This window comes from Melitaea cinxia, chromosome 24 (genome assembly GCF_905220565.1).
Source record: "Melitaea cinxia chromosome 24, ilMelCinx1.1, whole genome shotgun sequence".
Taxonomy (NCBI): Eukaryota; Metazoa; Arthropoda; class Insecta; order Lepidoptera; family Nymphalidae; genus Melitaea; species Melitaea cinxia.
The window spans coordinates 3,028,288-3,040,615 of record NC_059417.1 but is presented as its reverse complement, the minus strand read 5'-3'; the positions used below and the strand labels follow the sequence as shown (position 1 = coordinate 3,040,615).

The window sequence follows — 12,328 nt, the reverse complement described above, 5'->3', positions numbered from 1 at the left end:
ATTGATCAAATTTACTCGTTATTCGTAAACTCTCCCTTACGGCAGTAAAAATGCTCTAACTTTTTTACTTTTGAAAATAGGTACGATTGTTATACCTTTCTAAATTCCGAATAAAACAGGTAATTTATTTCTACAATAGGCAGTAGCAGTCTAGTACATTTTTTTTTCAGGGCTGGAGACCAAAGTTGAGTAAATCAATTTTCAAAAACTAAAATACAAAGTATTAATTCCTTTTGTCGACGTTCCATGACTGTGTCTACCGAAAATGATATATGAAATAATAAATCAACCGCTTGAGAGTATTTGACATAAAAATAAAAACAATATGTAGTGTTTTTTAGGCACAGCAACAAAAAAAAGATAAGAAAATGTCTTTTTCCAAAAAAGTACAAAAAAATTAATATCTTAAAAACGGTGAAACTTTTACTAGGGCTATTTTTTAATATGTTGTAGGTCAGCCTTTCATCTACCTCCCCCTTTTTTTTGTCGTACTCTTTACCGGACACCCTGTATATATATATATCTTTCATACAAGAAAGAAATTCATTCATACAAAAGTTAAACCCAAAAATAAGAAAATCAAAACAAAAAATATATTATATAAATAAACATACATAAGTAGCTCACACTATTATGACGAATGAAAATAATGAAAAAGTATTTTGTTCTAAAATCCACCACGCTGCTCTAATGCGGATTCGTGGATATATTCCGTAATATGAGTAACCGTCGCTTTTATATAGATGTACATGAAAATAACCGGGAGCGATGGCTTAACGTGCTCTCCGAGGCACGGTGGGGAGACCCACAAGGACTCCACAAATACACAGACCACGGCAAACACCTGTATGACCAATACAAATGTTTGTCATATGCGGGGATCGAACCCGTAACCGCTAGCGCAACAGCCACAAACCAGTGCTGTCATCATTGTGCTAACTCGTCGGTGAGATCTTATAATCGGGTAGAACTCTGTAATACGCCCCAGTTGATAAACTGCCCCACTCATCTAGCATTCGCACGAAGAAAGATGTGACATGCTCACGAAGTACATAAGTAGGTCTTAAACGCTAAACATCATGGCCATCGAGAGTCAAAGTCACAAACAAAATAACTTAATTAAAATAGGCTTCAAAAGCACCTTCTAATCGTCATCTCACAAATGAAAATGTGAAGTTTCCACCAATGCGGAATATATATAGATACTGTAGAGCCGATCCGGCGAGAAACTCTGCAGTTACTCTTTTTAAAAAATAAAATAAAATGTGTTTTAATACAAAATTGGTATTGCATGAAATACATCGCCTCTAAATCGACACATCTTTATCATCTTTTTCATTTAAATTAATTTCCTATTAACTTCTTTTTAATACAAGTGTACCATAAATACGCGAAAGTTTGAAATTTTTTGAATTAAGTAAATTTTTAGAATTTAAAGTCTACCCGAGTAGAAATTTTTTCGTCTTCCTTAGAAGGACCGGACCAGGCATGCCTGATCAGGACTAGATAAGGCATGTAACGCAGATGATTTATCTGGACCTGATCAGGATGAGATGAGATGAGGGACCGGGTCCTGATTCAGTATGCCTTAACATACTTGATTATATTTTACATCAGGCTATCCTGATCTGGACCGGACCGGGTCCTGATTCAGTATCCCTTACCATACTTGATTATATTTTACATCAGGCTGTCCTTATCTCGACCAAACCGGGTCCTGATCCAGTATCCCTTACCATACTTGATTATGTTTTACATCAGGCTATCCTTGTCTGGACCAGACCTGGTCCTGATAGAGCTTGCCGGATCAGGCATGCCTCATTCTATCCTGATCCGATCCAGATACATGATCTGGTTGAGCCTGACCTTTTTTCTAGTCGGGTAGATTATAACAATTTGTGGTATAAAACATCCCACTTCGAGTTTTTTAAAAACCTTCATCGGTATATAGTTTTATAATTTCCAAGTTAATGCCAAATGATAATACGAACCAGATGATAATACAAAAAAAAGTAGTGTAGATACAAAAAAAATGTTTTACAATTTTTACTATATACGGAGCGTCGCAAAAATTTATATAACATATATAGTCACATACTCGTATATATCTGTACATACACATGTTTAAATAAACTTGACCAAGTTTCTGTTTTCTTTTATTCGTGCAAAACTATATATTTCAAATCAGATTACACGTCTCCTATAACGGCACGTGCCTCTTTCACAAACAAGCACTTCATCATTACAGCCTATACAGTCCACTGCTGGACATAGGCCTCCACAAGTTTACGCCAAAAATAACGTGAACTCATGTGTTTTGCCCATAGTCACCACGCTGGGCAGGCGGGTTGGTGACCGCAGTACTGGCTTTGTCGCACCGAAGTCGCAACAAGCACTTAACAATTTCAATCGATAACTAATGACAAAATAACTTCTCACATTTACGCATTTATTATTATTTATTATGGTCTCGGTTAATTGTTAAGTAGTAACAGTAATTAAAAATTATATAAATAGTGATTGTAAAATAAACTACAATATACTTTATTTTTATCTTTATATTATCTGACCGGTGGCCTATCTTGCGAACCATCGAAACGCGTCGGGATAAAATATTCATAAAGTTTTCTGAAATTTCTCAGTATTCTCCCCATTTTGAAAAATAATTAGAAAACTGTAAGACGGCCGAGTTGCTTCAGCCCATTGTTCATTTATAGAGACATGGAATTAATAATAATATACACAAATACAGCATCGTTTTAAATTGTTTTGGTTTCGTAATGATATAAATATAGCTAAACTTTAAAATATAAGTTTTTTGAAGTAATAGTTCATTACGCACGCTTGTCTTGGGGAATAAGCGTTACGAGAAATATGATCGGGCGAAGCGAAATAATATTTAAAGGGAGATATAAGTTAAATGGAGTTTTGTGTCGCGTGGTCTAAAGCACACTCATTTTTTATCTATTCAGCAGTGGTAGGTTTACACGCCATTTTTGGCGCGAACTTGTGGAGGCTTATGTCCAGCAGTAGACTGCAATAGGCTGTAGTGATGATGATGAGTGATGAGGTAATAACAAAATACCATGTTACTTTATGTAAAAAAGTTAAAATCACAAAACTTAAAGCGATATATTATAAGTCAGCTGTTATTATAGTTGTTAAAATAATTTATAAACGAAAACGTCAAAGAGTAGGTAATAATTAAAATGTTTAATTTAAAGTAGTCACATAACATTACGAAAGTTCGTTACGAAGGTTTCTTGATCATTTATTTGGACGTTAAGTTCAAAAGATTTGAATTCGGAATCTAATTTTCAGTTAGGTATGTTAAATTGTTTATGGCGCGAACTCATGTGTTTGCCCATAGTCACCACGCTGCTCAGGCAGGCGGGTTGGTGACCGCAGGACTAGCCATGTCGTAATTGTTTTAATAAATGTAAAAATGTAAAACGAAAACGAATAAAACGAATAAAAAGTGTTAAAGGATCGGTGATTAAAGGTCGGAGGTTAAAAAAAAAATTAATAAAAAGGAAAAGATATAATTTGGTATTATTAAATAAATTAACCCAAAAACTCTACAGAAATAGATTACAATATACATATCTATTTAGTACAAATGGAAATATAAAAAAAATGATTAAAATTAATTAGAATTTTAAACATGACTTTCGATGACTCAAAAGAATAGATAAAAAAATAATTTATGACATTAACAGTTTGAATGCTATCAATGTTGCAAATTACGGAACGAGTTACCGTGTCAATACATGCATACATTACATGCTACGGAAGTAGCTACATTCTACTAAATAATTTTTACTAACATACTTTTAAATATTCATTATAAATATCGAATTTAATTAGTATACATATAACTAGGTCGGCAAACAAGGGTACGGCTCACCTGATGGTAAGCGATTACCTTCTATACCTCAGTTAAACAAAGGTAAAATACAAAGTCGGTTAAAAATAATTGATAATTATGAAAACTAATCGCCGATTTACCTGCGAATTATTGATATTACTCTTATTAATAGGGGATCAGTTTGTAAATATTTTGAGCATTGAGTTTTGATAATTTTATTATGTTTTTATTAACTGTATCTATTTTGTGTAACTTAAATTTATTTATTTATTTTTAATTATTTTTTTAAATTATTAACAAAGTATAAGAAACGTATAATATATAAAGCGTACTTGTAATAAACGTACTTGTATAAAAAAAAATCCCGAAATATATGTACGAGCAAAACTTACGAGCGACTGCACAAAATCAGATAACTCTCATTTTTGTGTTGAAGACCAGTTCATATTATAAATAAATAAATAAATGAATATTACAGAAAAAGAGCATTCACAGAGAAAAAATGGCGGTAAAAAAATTTGCTGGATCAGTTTTATTGTAAATTGTTTATATAGTCTATCACAACTTTTTTTGGACACACTTTTTAATTTATTTTGTAAAGTAAAGACGTTTTTAAAAAGGCGTATTCATATACACATGTTTAAAGTACATGAAGTTTTATTAATGTTGCTATTGGATATAATGATGGAAAGAAGTTTTTTTTTGCTTTTTATTAGAAAAGTGCAAGACAAGCGTTGCTTCATTATGATGGTAAGCGAATACAATGAAACAATAATGAGCATATTTTGTATTAGATACAGCTACAAATTCTGAGTTATCTAAAAAATTAAAGGTCGCGCACGGCTTGTGTTATTTGACCGAGAAAATATAAAAACATAGCATAACATGTATTATTTAAAAACCTTCTACGATAGATTGCTGCGAAATTATCCGAAAATTTAGGTCTGTTTATGTTTAGGTTACGGATAGATTTTTAGTTTTTTTTTTTTTAATTTTTATATATAAAGATATGTCTACAGGCTTATTTTAATATTGTTATTTATTATTATTATTTTTTTATTATATTGCGCCTTACCTTAATTATTATTGTCATTATTATTATTATGACCTGTGTTTATATTTACAGTTACTTACTATTTATAATATATGTAAGATTTTTATTTTTATTAAGATTTTTATTTCGCATATCCGATAGTTACGGTTACAGTTACGAGGCTCCAAAACATCCCTAGTTTGAAATATTATATTTCTTGGTATTCTGCAAGATATACAATGTGAAATTCACTAATTCTCGCGAAATTAGTAAAACAACTTCAGTGCTGATTCAGCTGTAAATGGAGTTCAATATCTTCACCCTTGCGCATCTATAGTTCATTTAAATGGCTGAAAGCTATCAATCAAGATTTAAAGAGAAGACTTAAACGAGAGATAAAATTCCTAATTCTTAAGGACTCCTACAGTCCTCTTACACTTACTATTACTTAGGAATAGTCTCCTAGGCTCTATTTTAGTAGAGAGGCTATTTTCTCTAAAGATGACAACACTGGATCCGGAAATATGATATGGCATCAGGTGGTCATCTGACGGTATTTCTCTGTTGCCTAAGATGCCTTAATTTTTATTTTCTGTACATTTCTATTTTTTTTGCGTATATATTGTTATATGTTTTTTTTATCCTGCTTTAGCTTGTAATATCCCACTATTGGGCGTAGGCCTCTTTCCCCATGTAGGTGAAGGATCAGAGCTATCCACCATGCTGCTCCATTGCGGGTTGGCGGCTATATTCCCTACTATGAGTAACGATGGCTATCAGGTGTACATGATAACAACCGGAACCGACGGCTTAACGTGCTTTTCGAGGTACGGTGGGAAGACCCACAAGGACTACGGTAAACACCTGTATAGCCAATACAAATGTTTGTCATGTGCGGGGATCAAACCCGCAACCGCCAGCGCAATAGGTACCATCCATGGCTGGGACCGTTGCGCCAACGCGGCGTCTTTTTTATATTTAATGATTTTTTAAATTTAAATATACATATACACAATAAATACCTTCACCCAAAAACACTGTTAAGTTCCTAATATAATTTGAAGGTAAGTATAAACCTTGCGTTTTGAGATAATTCCAGATATTAGAATTAGAAACGCCGATATTTTGTTATAGTTCATTTAATTCATAAGTAGAAAATTTTATTTGGGGTACCTTCTGACTAACTACTGAGGTCGGGCATAGCAGTAATTATTCTGCTCAAAATCTGGAGGAGCCTGACTGAGGAAGTGCCTCGACCTTAGAGAAGATCACAGATAAATAATACTGCCTACAAGCAGTCTTGTGTTTCTGTGGCTAGTAAGGTGACCAGTGCTCCTAGGGAGGAATGGGGGTAGGGTCAGCAATACGACGATGCTTTTGGAGTTGCAGGCGTCTATAAGCTACGATAATCGCTTACCATCAGGTGAGCCGTACACTTGTTTGTTGACTTACGCCGAGTTGCACGAAACAAAATTGAAATTTAAGTAGAGATTAAACTAATTTAATCACAAGAATTTCATACAATTCTTGCGATTAAATTAGTTTAATCACTACTTAAATTTTAATTTCTTTTCGTGCAACTCGGCGTTTGTTGTGCAAAAAAAGGTAAATCTTGGATATTCCTAAAACAACAAAATAATTCTCTTGCATAACAATCTCCATACTTCGAAAGATGGGCAGTCTTTTAAAATACACACAAATAGTATCTAGTTCAAGAAAAATTAGGTTGTCGATAAGACATTTGAAATTGTATTATAGTTTAATTTAATTTTGGCTTAAATTTGCCTAAATAACAAATATGTGGAGTATTATGTGCGAATTGATAAAAGTGTGATAGTATATGTAACAATTACAGTAACGACTTTTTTATTTATTGATTTTTTTTTTGAAATACGCAAAGAACAAATTAATTTGTTATTTTTTTAATCTTTCACGATATTTAATGGAACAAAAAATAAAATGTGAAACTTAAATGGGACTTTTTACAGGCGCTATTTTACTAAATCATTATAGTAAAATGTAAATAAGAAACGAAACAATAAACTTACCAATTATAGACATTATAACCTGATTATGTTTGCTTCCCTTTCTTTCGGTTTTTTCAGGCGTAGCTTTATACATTTTATTCACCATTTTTTTTTTAAATTTCACTATGTTTTATTTGTACTTAAAAATAAATCATTTTTAAAGTTAATTTAAAAATATTTCATTGAAAAAAAAATGAAATGAAATGAATTTTTTTTAATTATTAAATATATATATTTGAATTTTGAACCGTTTTTCGCGCGCTCGTGAACGTCGCAGAGTCTGCGCGAACTGTCGACTAAGTGACAGCTGAGTTCCCGCGTCTTATATAAAAACACGTTTTTGCTGATTTTTTGATTGAATAAATCAATCAATCCGAGCATTTTTTAACTCATTATTTTACAAATTATAATAAGATTAAATTGAACCAATTCACTTCAGTCACGTAGATACCTTTTACTTGTATAGATAACGTCTTCAGTACCATTGAAATTTACGATAACTCTATCAACTGCATTCGACCACTGCGGCCAAAATTCACCCTTGAAAGAATAATTTATATAAATTCATAAAGAATTATATTACATATTTAATTATATGTAATATAATTCTTTATGAATGGACAAATCTCTGCGATTTTTGGGGTGTATTACTGTAATTTTTTTAATGTAAAATGAGTAAAAAAATAAATAAATAAATAAAAAAATGTCGACCAATAAGTAGCGGATCAGAAGACCATTAAATCTATCTACTAAGCGCTCTGCCCATCCCTTATAACATACTATCACTGATTGGGGTGGTTCGTGTCAATCTACTAACTACTACTAGCAACTACTAGCAACCAGCAAGCAATCATTAAAAAAAATACAATCTAATTGAGAACCTCCTCCTTTTTTGGAAGTCGGTTAAAAAGCAGCTTCCCTTGCCTTTTATATCCGACCGACAATCTTTATAAATCCTTTTATATATAGGAGAAAACTGTTTATCACGCATATTTTGCTAAAAAGCATGCTCAGCTCCCATATGACTCAAGAATTAACCAAGATAAAAGACAGGGTTTCTACTACTATATCTCGTAGACACTACTATTACTTGGGGAACTTCCTGTATAACAGGGTAAACTCTTGTATATCCATTTATCACCTTCTGAAAATCAAACTAGCGCTAATCTTTTCCCTATAATGATACTGAAAACCTTTAAAATTGAATTTCAAATTGAATTAATTGAAAACATTAATTAATCAGCTGTTACACCTTTATAGTTTGTTGTAATTCTATAGTTTTGTTTTGTACGTATTTTTTCTCTGTTTTTTCTTTTATTGACGTATTGTGTCCTTGTTGACACCTACCAAAGATTTGTAAAATAAGCTAATGTCTACCATTCTCTACGAGTATATCTGATCCTGTATCCTAATTTAGACGGGGGAGGGGGGGGGACCTGGTGCCTTAAAGTACAGGTATTTTATAGCTTTTTTGACCAGCAGTTTTTCATTAATTGTAGTTATACTTTTAATAGGCTAGTTTCATTGTATCAACATGCTTGTGATGGAAAAACAAATTTCTCAATCATTAAAATCGGTACATCCATTGAAAAATTATACGGTACAATACAACGTAGGTTGAAAAAATAGTCAAGTAAATATCTACATATCTACACAAATATCCCACTACTGGGCATAGGCCTCTTTCCCCATATAGGAGAAGGATCAGAGCTTAATCCACCACGCTGCTCAACTGCGGATTGGCGGATATATTCCCTACTATGAGTAACGATCGCTATCAGGTGTACATGATAGCAAGAGGGACCGACGGCTTAACGTGCTCTAAAAAAAATTAGAGTGTTTGTAATATGTATACAGTATACACGGTACATTTACCAAAATAACATATTTTACAATTTTTATCTGTCTGTCTGTCTGTTTGTTCCAGTTAATCTCTAAATTCGCTGGATGATTTCTATGAGACTTTCAGTGGTAGATAGCTGATGTAATAAGGAGTAACTTAAGCTACTTTTATTATAGAAATTTATTTATTTTATAACTCTAGGCTTTTCCGTTCTATTCTATTCTGTTATCTTCTATTCTCTTATCTTCTATTCTCTTCTATTATATTCTGTTCTATTCTGTTATCTTCTATTCTATTCTATTCTATTTTATTCTACTCTATATTTAATATGGAATATTTACTGTATGAAATCGAACGGAATAGACAGGAATAGAATATAATAGTATAGAATAGAATAGAGTAGAATAGATTAGAATGGAGAAAAATAGAATAGAACAGAATATAACAGAATAGAACAGAATTTTTATGTTTTTGGAACAGAGAGAAGAACAGTTATTCTCAATGTTTTTGATTGATTCTACTAATCTCTGTCCGCGTATAATAATAACGTAAGAGTGCTAAAGCTAATTATTGTTTTTGTAATTGAAGTGGAAGTTCCGGTGAAGCTTAACTTCTGAAGAGTGAGTGTTGATTTTATGGAATCTCAACAAAAAATAATAAAAACTGCCGATTCATATGCCGGGATCGTGTGTAGCCGATCAATAAATTCCGGAACTAGGAATAAGGTTCGGCATTGAAATCTCTAATTCATCATTACAGCCTATACAGTCCTGCTGGACATAGGCCTCCACAAGTTCACGCCAAAAACAACGTGAACTCATGTGTTTTGAAATCTCTAATTGTAATGTATTATTACTATAGAATGTAATAATATATGAACAAATGTTTTACATAACAAGTAATTGACACCAATTCACACCGAACCCTCATATATATGCTTGGTCATGCTTTATATAATGTTTTGTTGTTTCCTGATATATTATATACACATAAATGAACAGAAGGTAAAAAGTGGGGGGGGGGGGTTAAGGGGGTTTATAACATATATGGCAAAACAACGTTTGCGGGGTCAGCATTTATGCAATATTAGATATTTAAATCCTGACAAGTTTTTTTTTCGTAATGTAACAAAGGCAATTAGACTTAGTGTTGTGTGTTTTTTTATTTTTTTATTTAAATTCGCGATGATTTGTCCGGATTGTCGTGCTTAAATACAGTTCATTTTTTCAGTTTCAGAGCAATACGGCGGGTAGTTCTATAAAATAAGGTTAGTATAAAGAGGGTTTTAATGTTTTCATTAATTTTATTACGATACAAATTATTTTTGCTATTTTCTAAAATTTTATGTAATTTGGCACGTATCGCATTATATTTTAATCGAATTATGTTTTTTTTTTTGTTGGATCTTAGTTATAGTTTCATTCTAGTGCCGGTAGATATGTATCAAGCGCCGCTAACGGTAACTATACAGCTTAGCGCGATACCCGTCGGTGCCTGGGCCATATGGAATTTTAATAAAACGGGCCTTAAGCTATTTGAATCCTTCTTTGTTTTTTTAAACGAGTAAGGAATCAAATCTTTTATTTCATCGTTACTATACTAAATGGATATAGTATATTCTTTAATTATTATCTACGTAATGGATTTTCTTTGAAATAAATAATGAATCATTGTTTTTAATTTCTAATCTAAAAATAAATAAATTTCTCATAAAAATAAAAGTAGCTTTAATTACTCCTTATTACATCAGCTATCTACCAAAAATCTCTCATCAAAATCGGTCCACTCTTTTAAGAGATTAGCCGAAACAAACAGACAGACAGACAAAAAATGTAATAAATGTTATTTTGGTATATTTACTATGTATACATCCTACTATGTATGCATTTAGTAAAAAGCGGTTATTTCAATATTACAAACAGACACTCCAATTTTATTTATTTGTATAAATGTATAGACGTCAAATGATTATATTGTCACTGTATAAAATTGTCACTTTGAATTAGATTAAAAGTTATAATAACTATGCTGAAATGTAAAATTTGCAGCACCCTTACAGTGATCTTAAATCTATGATCTGTAACTGAGGTAGGGCACAGCAGGAATTTCCTGCTCAAAATATGGAGCAGCCCGACTGGGGTAGTACCTCGACCTTACAGAAGATCACAGCAAAATAATACTGTTTTCAAGCAGTATTGTGTTCCTGTTGGTGAGTAAGGTGACCAGAGTTCCTGGGGGGGATTGGGTATTGGGTCGGCAACGCGCTTGTGATGCTTCTGGTGTTGCAGGCGTCTATAAGCTACGGTAATCGCTTACCATCAGGTGAGCCGTACGCTTGTTTGCCGACCTAGTGACATAAAAAAAAAATCTGTAATAAAATACCTTTGTATGCAACAAGAAATGCTAATAAAGTAAAATAAACGAATAAAATTCTGGTACAATCACCCTTAATTGCTAATTATTTTTTAAGTAATACGCCATTATTTGCATACATCCTTCCAAACTACAAAACATTCTTGGAAATTTGAGACAGTTCCTTAAGATATTTTTTAAGAATAGATTGGCATTGAGGTGTGAGGTACGGGGAGATACAGTAAAAGGCGCACAAGTGTTCCGGACAACGCTCTGATTTATTCTGCATACATATAATGAAAATACATGTCTTATAAACTAAATGTTACTACACTACACCACCGGGGCAAAATAAAAAAATAAAAATTAATTACATAATTAAGTTTTTTTTTTTTTTTGTATAAGTATATAATGTAAATATGAAAAGTTTTAATACGTAAAAGTAATAGTAATAAAACAATTAGTATGTATCTAAATATAGTATACAATAATTTGAAATGATTTAGAAATAAACATTAATTATTTATCTTTTACAAAAAGTTTTGTTCTATTTTTATGAATAATTTCAATTTTATTATTTCTCAAAATTTTTACATTCGGTTCCTGCTCTTCAATAACTAAATACGGGCCATTATACAAGGTATCTAATTTTCCTCCTGTTTCATTTTTTACTAATAACATATCATTTGGTTTGTATTTTATTTTATTTACCTTTTTATCATATTTCTGTTTTCTTTTCTCTTTAGACTTTAACAAATTTTCTCTCGCATCCCTATTAGCTGTCTGTAACCTGTACTTTAATTCTAAACTGTAATTGTCTGGATTGTATAAAGGTTCAATGTCAGAAGAAATTCTACTAGGTATTTCACATGATTTTCCAAAAACTAACTCGTATGGTGCATATCTTGTACTTGAGTGAATTGTATTATTATATGTAAAACACCAAAATGGTAGCCATTGGCTCCATGTCTCTGGATGGTTATCACATTGTATGCGCAGAAATGAACCTAAATGTTTATGTGCATTTTCAAGAGAACCAATAGTTTGATGATGGTATGCAGTAGAACTTAGTTTTTCTATATTTAGTAACTTACAAACCTGTTCCATTGTATCCGATATAAATTCAGTTCCACGATCCGTAGTGATGACCTTTGGGATTCCGAACCTTAAAATGAAATTATTCACAAAATTCTTAGCTATACTTA

General features: G+C 32.0%; 1 protein-coding gene across 1 annotated transcript in view; it reads right to left on the bottom strand.

Annotated features, from left to right (window-relative positions):
* LOC123665444 (facilitated trehalose transporter Tret1-like) overlaps positions 1-7,034 on the bottom strand; it is a 36,814-nt gene extending 29,780 nt beyond the window's left edge. The window contains exon 1 of the mRNA XM_045599749.1: positions 6,950-7,034. Coding sequence (XP_045455705.1) covers positions 6,950-7,034 — 85 coding nt within the window. The remainder of the gene's footprint in view (positions 1-6,949) is intronic.
* Between the last annotated feature and the right edge of the window lie 5,294 nt (positions 7,035-12,328).